At 40.3% G+C, this 13,249-nt stretch overlaps 1 protein-coding gene across 3 annotated transcripts in view; it reads right to left on the bottom strand.

Annotated features, from left to right (window-relative positions):
- Positions 1 to 6,210: 6,210 nt before the first annotated feature.
- The window catches only part of CPSF2 (cleavage and polyadenylation specific factor 2), a 28,268-nt gene continuing 21,229 nt past the window's right edge, over positions 6,211 to 13,249 (bottom strand). For 2 of the 3 annotated variants that reach the window (XM_080661469.1, XM_080661470.1), the window contains 4 exons: positions 10,960 to 11,185; positions 9,602 to 9,901; positions 8,076 to 8,210; positions 6,365 to 7,697 (listed from right to left, as the gene is read on the bottom strand). In XM_080661469.1, coding sequence (XP_080517595.1) covers positions 7,605 to 7,697; positions 8,076 to 8,210; positions 9,602 to 9,901; positions 10,960 to 11,185 — 754 coding nt within the window. In that variant the 3' untranslated portion in view covers positions 6,365 to 7,604. Of the gene's footprint in view, positions 7,698 to 8,075; positions 8,211 to 9,601; positions 9,902 to 10,959; positions 11,186 to 13,249 lie in introns of all 3 variants that reach the window. The other variant, XM_080661471.1, reaches the window with a different exon arrangement.

Below are 13,249 nucleotides of genomic sequence, written 5' to 3' on the forward strand. Positions count from 1 at the left end.
AAAAAAAAGCACTTGAGCAATTTAGTCCGTTACGTGAACCGAATCTCTAAAACACCAATAGTGGTCACAAAGACCCCATGTTCCCACATCCTATATAATAAAAGGCTAATATGCAAATTGACAGTGGAACGACTGGTGGCTATGACATGCACTGACCACCAGGGGGCAGACGCTCAATGCAGGAGCCGCCCCCTGGTGGTCAGTGCGCTCCCACAGGCGGAGCACAGTTCAGCCAGTAGCTGGGCTTACAGGTGGTGAGAGCAGTGGCGGTGGTGGAGCCTCTCCCGCCTCCACAGCAGCACTAAGGATGTCCGACTGTGACTGCCGGCTTAGGCTGAGTGGTACTAAGCCATCAGTCGGACAGCCCCCGAGGGGTCCTGGACTGTGAGAGGGCACAGGCTGGGCTGAGGGACCGCCCCCGCCTCCGAGTGCATGAATTTCGTGCACCAGGCCTCTAGTGTAGGAATAAGTTCTAATAAGTATTCAGGTGCCCACATTTGTTACATAACTGGACTCCATCCTGAGCTAAGGAATCATTTGTCCAGGGGCAAATTATATTATTCCTCCCACCTCAAATGGTTAGGATTGAAGAATAACTGTTTAATAAGTGAACACCTCAGCACTCAATACAGTGAACCTGGTCTTGACACTCCTAAAACTTAAGACGTAAGGGGGTGGCTGATCCAAATGAACTGACAGGCCAAGTTTTCGCAAGGACGGTTATAAAATAACACAGAACTTGAGATTTTTACCTGCGAGTGTGTCTTAGTTTAGAGGCGATCGCAACTGTGTGGTACCCTCCCACCACACCCATTGCTCCCTCCGGACTGGTTCCCCTCCTCCCCTTCCTTTTATACCCTCCTCCAACCCACTCCACTGCCATGGTTACTTTGTCTGCCTCAACTATAAAGGAGAAAGTACTGAGGAAAATACGGTAACAACATAAGCAAGACAAACACCCAAAGACTACACAGTCCCAATCAAAGTAGAAACCTTTGGAATCTTTTTTTCCCCCACTACTGCTAGACCATGTAAACTGGAAGGAAACATCTACCATGGCACTGCCCTCTGAGCTAGCAGTGCCATCTTTAACCTGCTCTGGTTCAGTTGGCAAGTGCTGCCATGGACTGAGGGATGGGAGGAAACTCAGTCCTTGCAGCCAAGCCCATGGTCATGAGATTGGTTAATCACAGGGAGTGAACAAGTGAGTATACTGAAGATTACGGGAGCCTGTCTTTTACTATACAGGAAGTAAAACATGGAAAGGGGGAAGACAGAATAGGCTTGTGGAGCAGAAGAGGAACTGGAGATCAGTGTGAACTTGCGGCTTGTCATGTACATGGATGGACGGGTGAGGAAACAAGCACAGATGTACATATTTCCACTCTGCCCACAGAGAGCACCTACTAGCAACGATAGGACAGTGGCAATGAGCACAGCCTGCACCCAGATCTTGGTTCCAACTGCTGCTCTCCACTAAAGTGAACCAGGACTGGGAGGAAATACCAGGTGGAGCCCGGAGCCTCTTGTGGAAGTGCTCAACGAACCCTGGGGATGCGCAGCCATTATGGAAAACAGCTGGGTGTTCCTCAAAATGTGAAAAACAGAGTTAGCATAAAACTCTACTATCCCACTGGATATACATCCAAAAGAATTGAAAGCAGAATCTCAAAGAGGTATTTGCCCACCCATGTTCCTCACAGCATGATTCACAATAGCCAAGTGGTAGGAGCAACCCAAATGTACATCAATAAATGAATGGATAAAGAAAATGTGGTAGATCCATACAAGAGTATTATGCAATCTTAAAAAGAGAGATCCTGCCCCAGCCAGCGTGGCTCAGTGGTTGAGCGTCGACCTATGAACCAGGAGGTCACAGTTCAATTCCCAGTCGGGGCATATGTCTGGGTTGCGGGCTTGATCCCCAGTGGGGAACGTGCAGGAGGCAGCCGATCAATGATTCTCTCTCATCATTGATGTGTGTGTGTCTCTCTTTCCCTTCCTCTCTGATATCAATAAAAATATTTTTCCAAATGAAACAAAAATAATTGACCTTTCTCATGTACTTGGTAAATGAATGTGAAAAGAGATGAAACAAGGACAACAGCAGCACCGCTGGGATCAAACAGCTTCCCACAGAGATTCGTTTGAAGGACTTCACTCGTTTTGAAAATAGTTTAGTAGCACCTTTTTAAAAAGGATAGCAATCGTGTCAGAAAAAATGGAAATACATACAATAAATTGGATATTGAACATGAAAATCAACAAATCCTAAAAAAAATGATGTAGGAAGTCCTTCTGAGTCATTTGTATATCCTCCACTTGAGATTATCACTTAAAATTTGAGTAGCATCTGTGGAGACCATCAACAATTTCACAAAAGCAGCATATACACTTTTGATTCCCTTTCACTACGGTGAAGAGAGATGTAAACTCTCCAAACTTCTATTTTGCACCTTGAAATCACATTTTGACTTCAATAACTAAAACGAACTAGGTACTGAAATGAAAAGACCAAAAAATAGAGCTGTGTGTGTGATGGTGGGGAGGAGAGGAACCGGAGAGAGAAGCAAAGATACCCTGACGTCCAGCGAAGTCCGGGTTTTTAACTAATTTTAGTAATTGGTGGTGTTTTTCTCATAAACACAACTGAGGTGGTTAAGGGAAAAACCTTTCCTGGGTCCCTGCCCAGGTAGGCAGATCTGAATGCTCCTTCTCTAGTTCCGCTGCATCGTCACTTACGCACTCACTCTACTGCTACTGAATGGTTGAATAAAAAAGGGGGTCAGGCGAAGGGGGACCACCACCACCCCAAACAAACCAACAAAAAATCAACCTCTCAATCACTGAGTTACTAACCACCTTGTATATCCTTTGACTTAAGTGGTAATCAACTCATCAATGTTTACTTTTTAGATTCCACACTGCAACTAGTTTTTGTTAATCTTCACCCAAGGATATTTTTAACACTGAATTTTTTAAAAAGAGAGTGGAAGGGAGGGGAAGAGACAGAAAGAGAGCTACATCAATGTGAGAGACACATCGATTGGTTGCCTCCCACACTTGCCCAGACTGGGGATGGAGCCTGCAAAGGAGGTACATGCCCTTGACTGGAGTCGAACCTGGGACCCTTCACTCTGCAGGCCACGCTCTAACCACTGAGCAAAACCAGCCAGGGCAATTCATCAATATTAAAATGACAATAACCTTGTGATAAAACCCTAGGACCTTACAACCAAAGAAAACCAAAACACAAAAAAAACAATGTAGAGGGTGACTTTTATCTTTTCTCCCCCCACCATATAGAATGGATATCAATCTTTCAGCATGCTATTGTCCTAAGTAATGGTTTGCCAGGCGCCATTCTTAGACAAGATAATAGAACATATTATTTTAAGCAAAATGAACATAAACTAAGCAATTGAAAAAAAAGCAGTGCAGGAAAAAAAAAAGCTGAAATTTATAGCTTAAAATCTCAGAATGTTATGACTGAGAGGGACTGTAGAACTCATTTAGTTCACCACATGTTAGTATTGAATGACTGGATTCTGTAAGGATTCTAGACTTATTCATTTAGTATTGAATAAATGGACTATGGAAGGCTGGGTTCCAATTCCAACTCTGTCTCTAACTGGCTATTTGGCTCTCAAGCGAATCCCTTCTCTTCCATTGGCCCCGTCATTTATTACTAAAATTAATGTGCTGAACTATATGAATTCCATAGTCCTTCTCAGCCATAACATTCTGATTTTAAGCTGTAAATTTCAACCGCTTCCCCCTGTCCCCATGGCTCTTTTTTGCATAAATTTCTAAGCTGATCTAAAATTCACATGGAAACGCAAAGCAACCAGAATAGCCACAACAATCTTGAAAGAGAACAAAGTTGGAGGACTCACACTTGTTGATTTCAAAACTTAATCCAAAACTACAGTAATCGAGATAATGTGGTACGGGGATAAGGATACATATAAAATGGAATTTAGAGTCCAGGAACAAACACATGTATTTATGGACAACTGCTTTTCAGCAAAGGTGGCAAGAAAACCTGATGAAGAAATAGTCTTTTCAACAAATGATACTGGGACAACTGGATATCCACAAGCAAAAGGATAAAATTGGACCCCTACTTCACACCCATATAAAAATAAACTTGAGATGGATCAAAGATCTAAATATAAGAGCTAAAACTATAAAACTATTAGAAGAGAAAAACAGTCATAAATCTTTGTGACCTTGGATGAAGCAATGATTTCTAAGATAGGATACCAATAGCATATGGAACCAAAGGGGGAAAGAAAGATAAATGAGACTTAATCAAAATCAAAAGCTTTTATGCTTCCAATGACACTATCAAGAAAATAGACAAACACATAGAATGGGAGAAAATATTTGCAAATCATATATTAATAAAGAGTTAGTATCCAGATTGTATAAAAAAACTCCTATAATTCAATAGCACAAAGATAAAAACCCAATTAAAAAATAGGCAAAGGTTCTGAACAGACATTTCTCAAAAAAAGATACACAAATGGCCAATAAGTACAGGAAAGATGTTCAACATCATTACTCATCAGGGAAATGCAAATCAAAACCATAATGAGATACCTCTTCACACACACGAAGATTGCTAAAATAAAAAAGATGATGAATGACAAGTGTTACTGCAGACGTGGGAAAAATGGAATTCTCATACACTGCTGATGGGAATGTAAAATGGTGCAGCCACTTTGAAAAACAGTCTGGCAGTTTCTCAAAAGTCTAAATACAGTTACCATATGATCCAGCATTCCTACTCTCAGATACAGGGTTTGGCAATAGGTTTACAGTTGTGAGTACGTGAAACAGAGTTCATTCTTATATTACTATTTATTAATTATTGTATTATTTTCCATAAGCCTTTTGCCCCATCCTGTATATACCCAAGAAAACTTAAAACTTATGTTTATACAAAAAACTTGCACGCAAATGTTCACAGCATTATTCATAATAGCAAAGAACAACCAAAATGTCCATCAATTGATGAAGAAACAAAATGTGGTATGTCCACACAACAGAAGATTATTCAGCCATAAAAAGGATACTGATGCATACTACCACATCAATGAATCTTGAAAATATTATGCTAAGTGAAAGAAGTCAGACAGCAAAAGCCACATATTTTGTGATTCAAATTTTTTCTTTTCTAAAACATCCAGAACAGGCACATTCATAGAGACAAAATAAATTAATGGCTGCTGGGGGTTGGAGAAAAGGGAGAATGGGAACTGACTGCTAATGGGTATGAAGTTTTTTTTGGAGGGTGATGAAAATATTCTGGAATTCGATAGTGGTAATGGTTGCACAATGCTGTAAACATACTAAAAAAACAATGAAATGTACCCTTTAGAGGAGTGAGCTTTATGGTATGTGCATCATATCTCAAATTTTTAATAAAAGGCCAATGGCCCTTAGAAAATTTATTTCCTCACTTCTGTTTGAGACCGCCTACCGGTTCATAGGAATATTTAAAAGTTTGCAATGATGTTTGACATTTATAATACCACTGTAACAAAATACTACACAATTTATTTTTAACCTAATTATGTATAGATCTCACCTGATGGTCTACTTATATTTATTTTGCTTCTAAACAATAAAGATCTAAAAATTCCTCTGAGTTCATGATTTATGTCATAGTCCTTTTTAAAATTTGTGTTTTTCTTAAGTAAATGAAGCTAAACAAATGTCTTCATTTTAGAAATTTTAGTAATATTGTCATCTAGAAACAGGTAAAAATACTGCTCCTGCAATGACATCAGTTTATCTTCAAGCAGTACTTTAAAATTTCATTCCTGTTCATCGGACAATAAAAAGGTTAGGCAAGCCCTGCCGGTGTGGCTCGGTTGAGCTTCCCGTGCACCGAGAGGTTGCCAGTTCAATTCTCTGGTCAGGGCACGTACCCAGGTTTCAGGCTCCATCCCCAGTCGGGGTGCATACGGTAGGCAACGGATCAATGTTTCTCTCTCACATTGATGTTTCCCTCTCTCTTTCTCCCTCTCTCTAAAATCAATAAAAAAACATTTTTTAAAGCTTAGGCAAAAAAACAAATTTTCAATATCAGTAATACAATGTAATATGTATAACCCTATTATTAGGCCATGAAACAAATGCAGCCTCCCCCCCACCCCACCCCACCCCCCGGGGAAAATAAATAGAATTTTAGGCTTACTTACTCTATGCAGGAATAAGAGTTTAAGTGAATTTTTTTCAAAGCTCTGGAAGGAAAACATACTCTCGATCTTCTGTCACATTGTTGTGTGTATCAGGTTTTCAGTATCAGAAGGCAGTAAAAATATAATCCACAAGAAAAACTCTGTACGCATTTGCAATGGAATGAAATGAATTCTAGTCTGATAGCACTTGTATGGAACTATACACAGTTAAATAAGACTGATCCTTCTAAAAATGCTGAGTATAAAGAGGAGGGCTTAAATACTTACAAAGTAAGCGTAAGACCTGCCATGATCAAGCTACATGCTAAAAAGGCAGCAACAGGTTACAACAGGGCGACATGATTTTCATTTTTGAAGTTGAACGGAAATTGCATATATTCCGTTTTTATTCTTAAACACAGGTGGTGTATACTATTATTGGGGCTGCCAAGGTATGAGTACAGAAAGGATGACCGTCTCCAGTTTCAACATTGTTTTGTAGTAATGTATATAAAATCTAACCACTGCTTAGGCAAACTTGGGAGAAAGCAAACCTAAAAGATGAAAACGTTTACAGCTTGCAAATCAATGATACTATTATCTTATCAAAATGTGAGGTTCAAATTTATTTCCTTGAAAAGAGCACTAAACGGTTTCTAACACAGTCATCTAGCTGGTAAAGCTGTGTCTAATGTGTGCACAGAACCCTTAAGACTATAACACATTGAGGAATTCTTTTGAATTATGTGTATTCAGATGATGGTGCTATAATTCAAACTGAACAACAACAAAGTCTTGATAAAACAAGAAATGGAAGAAATAAAAACTGATTTCTGAACCAAATGTGTCCAACCTCACGCTAGTGAATCTGGGAAGTACAGCATGGAGCAGATTTGCTGCATGTGAAAACAACCGCATATTTTAATTCAAGAGAAGAATTACAGCACATACTCTACCTTTTCTTTTAACTAGGTAGGCCTCAAAGAACTTTTATCACTTTTTTTCTAATATCCCATCTTTCCTAAATAATTCTCAGTTTGCATTCCAGAAAATATAAGAAACAATTTGCAAGAATTCATACAAATATGTTTCTCTAAGGCCATGAACTGGTTTGCTAAGTTGCATTGTTTTATTCAAGTAAAGAGCCAGCCCTTCTAGAGTTAGATTCTGTAAAGGAAAGCAAGTACCTTCACCTCTCGGGCTTGCACACACGTTAGGTCTCTCCCATTCAAAGCCAAAAGGTAGAATGCTTATTAGAGCATTGCAAAATATTTACATTGTAAAAAATCTAATGCATGTTTAGTTTTTCTGGTAGATTCTTTCTGTATATTACAAAAAAAAGCACAAAAGCTTAGAATAAGAATCTTTTTTTTCTTATAAAGGTCAAACAGATACTTCTTGACATGCTGTCCTTTACACAATGGCATACTGTTCATATAAAAGGTCTCTGATCCTATAAAAATCTTGACAAAGGCAGCCTTCTAATCCGATGCGTCCAGTTTCCGTCTAGAAACCAAGTGAAAAAAAAGTTCTTTAGTACATTCTCTACCATTAATATGCAGACATAATAACCAAAATATGTTAACTAGATTACTTTAGGATTGGTCAGGAAATGGATTGCTGTGATTCACGGAATATGGATATATTATTCAAGTCATGAATTTTACATACATATAAATGTCAGAGAATTCAAATAAAAATTTACAATAAAATTATCAAGTCTTTGAGAGTCACTTTTTAAAGCCTTCAAGGTCATCATTATGAATATAAATTACTGATTTTCAGTTTTGTGAAATTACCAATCAGGAATTATAGAAGTCAAAATGACAAAACATCAGAAGCAGCTGTTCAATTCAACCCTTATTAATTAATAAACACGCTTACTCTACGAACTGCTACTTGATTGTTGCAAACAAGGACGCCTCCTACAAATTCAGCTTGGATCCCCTCCCGTAGGAGAACTTGCTTGAAGTCGGACAGTCTTGGTTCGTTCATGAAGACTGACTGGTGTCCAGGAACCTTGGATAAGGTGAAAGGGGAAGAACTTCAAACAGAGGACTAGACACATAGCTGTACTGACGGAAGTAAAATAACCCATGATCTTTAAGACATTTTATATTATTCCCTGAAGTCCTTTGACAGATCATTTCAAGACTGTAAATCACATTCCTGCTGTTATTCTGAATCTCACCTCAATATTTGACATTACAAAGGCCTTCCCATGTTCTGAAGGCTTCACAATCAATGTTATTAGTCATGCCTCATAATAACAGAGAGGCATTTGGTAACGTTGTGCTCTTCACTCACCCACTTGCCTAAGGGGTCAACTAGAGTGCCAGCAGGCAGAGCTGAACTAAAAACCCTTTGCTTCGTTCAGAGGAGATTTTCTCCGATCCCAGTGCCACTTCCCTCCTCCCTCAGAGTGAATGCAGTGGATGCTACGGGCTTTAGAATCGCAAAGACAAGTGGTTCAACATGCTGCTACTTTGAAATTGCTTTGACGAGTGCTAGCTTCAGGACCGAGAAAAAATTCTAACTCCTCCCCATCTCAGGAGTAGTACTGGCAGGGATGGAGGCTGTCTCTATTCTTTATTGCTTAGAAGGGCTAAGCCATCACTTGACATGCATGTAAGACTCTTATAATACAGTCTTAATGTTGTTAATTCCCCGAAACCTTTGCTAAGTAGATATCTCTTGAGAACATGTCAACACTAGACTAGAATTATATTTACACTAAATAAAGATTTCTAACTATATCAAAACCAAGTGGTTTGAACTGAATTGACAACAGACAAGACTGGAGTGCAGGAGTATGACATTCTGAGAAAACTATAAATCTCCCAATTAGGGGCAGGTAGATGATTCTCACAATCATCAAACTTAAAAGTCCATACTAAAAAAAAAACAAAAAACAAAAAAACAAACAAAAAAAAACCATGAGCCCTAACCGGTTTGGCTCAGTGGATAGAGCATCGGCCTGCGGACTGAAGGGTCCTGGGTTCGATTCTGGTCAAGGGCATGTATCCTGGTTGCAGGCACATCCCTAGTAGGGGATGTGCAGGAGGCAGCTGGTCGATGTTTCTCTCTCATCAATGTTTCTGGCTCTCTATCCCTCTCCCTTCCTCTCTGTAAAAAATCAATAAAATATATTTTAAAAAAAAAACAACAAAAAAAAAACCATGAAACCATTATGTATCTTATAAGAACATCTGCTAACGGTTTTCTTTAAGTTGTTATTATTCCCCAGCCGTACCGTGTGCATGCGCGTGCTCGCGGACACACACACACAAACATAATGAGTAATCTTTCTAAAAAACTCCAAGATCAGCCTAAATATGACATATATTGTAAATGGAAAACTCAAGGATGACAAATGAAGGAAAAGACAGAAGCAGCGCTTGCTTTCCTACCTCATTAGGTGGCAAGGGTTCCAAAGTAGGGATGATCTCACTTTCTTCACCTGTTTCTTTCTCATCATCTCCAAACAGACTTTTCATGGCCTTTTGTTGGGCGATAACGCTAGAATCGGAAGGTGCGTCCACTTGCATTTCTGAGTCCTCTCCATCATCCTTCAGTTCTCCTTCTTCTAAAATAACTCCTGTGTCCACTTTGGAAACTCTCATGTCTAAGACACCATCTATCCAAGCCAGTTCAGCGTCTTTGGCCTTACAAAACTGAAGGGAGCTAACAAGTGAGTCTTTTAATCTCACCTACACATGCAAAGGGGAGGAAGGGAAATAAAACCCACAAATAAATTAACCTATTACTATCATTTTCTAAGTCTGGTAATGTGCATTAAAATTTCAAAATCTTTCACTCATCTGATCTTTACCATGATTGGTAATGACCTAATGACCTGTAAGATCACTTGGCCCCTGTCTACTTTCCAAAATAAAGCTTCTTAACCCAGACTGCATACTGGGGTCACACAGCAATTTTTTTTTTTTTTCCATTTATCAGTGCCACTTGCAACGATTCGAATATAACTAGTGAAAATAAGACAGGGCATTGAGACCCCTACCTCCCCCAAAGATTCCCCAGATGTACAGGTAAGGTAGAAAAGCACTGATAAGTGTCATTCACTAATACCCGATTGTACTAGAGCAGTACTGAGTTGCTTCGAGTTTTCTAAATAAGCCATGAGGTTTCACACCTCCATATTCTTAGAATGTTGCTTCCTCCTGCTTTGCCCAGAATGACTGTTTTGCCTGGTAAATTCTAATCCATTTTTTCCAAACAAATATAGACATCACTTCTGCCTTCACTGACACCATCTCCCACTAACAAATAAGAGTTAATCAATTTCTCCTCTATTCCTATTTTCTGTGCCTGTCTCCTTTTTTTCTATTAGTAGAACCCTGAAATCTGTGAATTTTTATAAAACTTTTGAATTCTTGAACAGTCACCATTTCCCTCAGCTGTGCATTTTTGCAAATGTAGTTCCCTCTCTTTCCTGGTCTATATACATCCCTGAGAATTCATCCATTCGGATTTGGCTTAGTAATCACTTCCTCTGGGAAATCTTTCGTAACCTCTACATATGGGTTGGTCTCCCTCTTTAGACTCTCGCAACATCCTCTACTTTCTCTATCAAAGGTATAACCGTGTGACAAATACTGTTTCCTTGCTGTAAGCCCCATAGACTAAGATCTGCCAGGGCAGGGGCCATGTCTGTGTCACCCACTGCTGTACTCCTAAAGTAGCTGTCCGTCCTACTCTGCAACAGGAAGCACTTGCTCTTGGGAGGCTCTCGCGCCAGCACGCTTACCTGGTAGATGTGGGTCTCACTGGTGGCGTCCACAGTCTCGTGCAGCTTTGGCATGTACACTTTAATATCTTTCCCACCGAAGGCACGGCAGCACTCGGCAAGATCCTGACTGGCCTCTGGAGGCCCATGGACAATGATCAACTGTCGGGGTTTCATCTGATTAATGATCTTTTTAATGGAATCCCCATCAGAGCGTCCTTCATAGTCTATGTAAGTAACCCTGGCTCTGTAATTAGATATAATTATTCAATCTTACTTTTCCGATAATTCAAAAACTAGGATTTAGCGACTTTTATTATCTGGAAAGAAACATATATAGTATTTAAAATGAGGCTTTAAAGAACACACATGTGTTATATTATTAATGTGTATTTGAGGGAGGTTATTATGGATTCTTTAATAGGTGTTATTAGAAAAAAATGGCTCACTATACAAAGAAAAATAAAACTGGGTCTTGACCTAATGCCATATAAAACAGCAGGTGAGTTGAAGCCATAAAAAAAAAGTGAAGCTTTAGATTAAGGAATAAAATATAAGAATTATTTTTGTGACCAAGGACTTTTTAAAATATGAAACCTCAAATACCTAATGGGAAATATTTTATTTCCTTACATCAAAATTAAAGATGTTTTTAAACGAAGTAGACCATGGGCAACTCTTATAAACAAACTAGAGGCCCAGTGCACAAAATTCGTGCACAGGGGGTGGGGGGGGGGGGGGCGGTGGTCCCCTCAGCCCAGCCTTCACCCTCTCCAATCCGGGACATCCCTCTCACAATCCTGGACTGCTGGCTCCTAATCGCTCACCTGTTTGCCTGCCTGGTCGCCACTAAATGCACCCCCCCCCCCACACTGCCGGCCTGATTGCCCATCACTGCCTCTGCGTGCCAGCCTGGTCGCCCCCAACTGCCCCCCTGCTGGCCTAGTCACCCCTCACTACCCCCCCTGCCAGCCTAATTGCCCCCAACTGCCCCCTCTGCCGGCCTGGTCACCCCCAACTGCACCCGTCCCCCGCTGGCCTGGTCGCCCCTCACGTCCCCTCCACAGCCTGGTTGCCCCACGCAGCCTGCTGTTCAGCTGTTTGGTCGTCCTTCACTACACGCCCTGCCGGCCTGGTCACCCCACACAGCCTGCTTGTTCAGTCATTTGGTTGTCCCTCACTAACCCCCCTGCCGGCCTGGTCGCCCACACAGCCTGCTTGTTCAGTCCATTTGGTCGTCCCTCACTAACCCCCCTGCTGGCCTGGTCACCCCACACAGCCTGCTTGTTCAATTGTTTGATCGTCCCTCACTAACCCCCCTGCCGGCCTGGTCACCCCACACAGCCTGCTTGTTCAGTCGTTTGGTTGTCCCTCACTAACCCCCCTGCTGGCCTGGTCGTAGGCAGCTATCTTTGTGAAGTTGTGACTGTCAATTTGCATATTACCTCTTTATTATATAAGATACTAGAATGGGAGGTGGTACTTATTGGCATTGTCTAAAACCAGCCAGGAATAATATCCAGAATATACACCGAACTCCTGCAAATCAATTAACAAAAAGGCAGCAGCCTCTAGAGAAAAATGCACAAAAGATATAAACATGGACTTTACCAAAGAGAAAACAAAAACCGTAACAAGCATCTGAAGAGATAATCAAACTCAATAATAATCACAGTAAGACAAATTTAAATAGCACTGACATATTACTTTACACCTATGAGACGGGAAAACATTAAAGAGTTAGACAAGCCGAGTGTGCTGGTGACACAGGGAAGAGGAAGCCCTGCTCTGCCTGTGAAAACGTAAACTGGTCCAGCCATTCTGGAGAGACCTTTGCGAAACTGTTGACATGCATCATTGAGAACTCAGCTTTACCCAAGAAGAATACTAAATGATATCACTGGACAGATATAAACCAATTTGCTCTCTAATGAGTTTTTTAAAATTCCAAAATGATGATTTACTGGGGTTAACTGTACCAAGCAGAGAAGGAAATAAAATTTCCTGCACTAGTTCAGATCATGATAGCAGTTTTAAGATATTAGGACACTAGAAATATCTAAGTCAAGGAGTATATTAAACAAGCACTTGGGAAAATTAAACCTATGAATTGTATGCCTTCACCTGCTACTAGACATTCTAAAAATGCCAAAAAGAATGTTTCTTTATATAATTGTACAATTGAATGTTTAACCCCTCCTCTCCACCAATTCAATTACTCTGGCATTCAGATATAATTAATGAAGAGAAAATACCTCCATACTTCGCAAGTCTTTCCATGAAAAAATAAATTAAATTTTGAAACTGCAAA

Source organism: Plecotus auritus, assembly GCF_963455305.1.
Source record: "Plecotus auritus genome assembly, chromosome: 1".
Taxonomy (NCBI): domain Eukaryota; kingdom Metazoa; phylum Chordata; class Mammalia; order Chiroptera; family Vespertilionidae; genus Plecotus; species Plecotus auritus.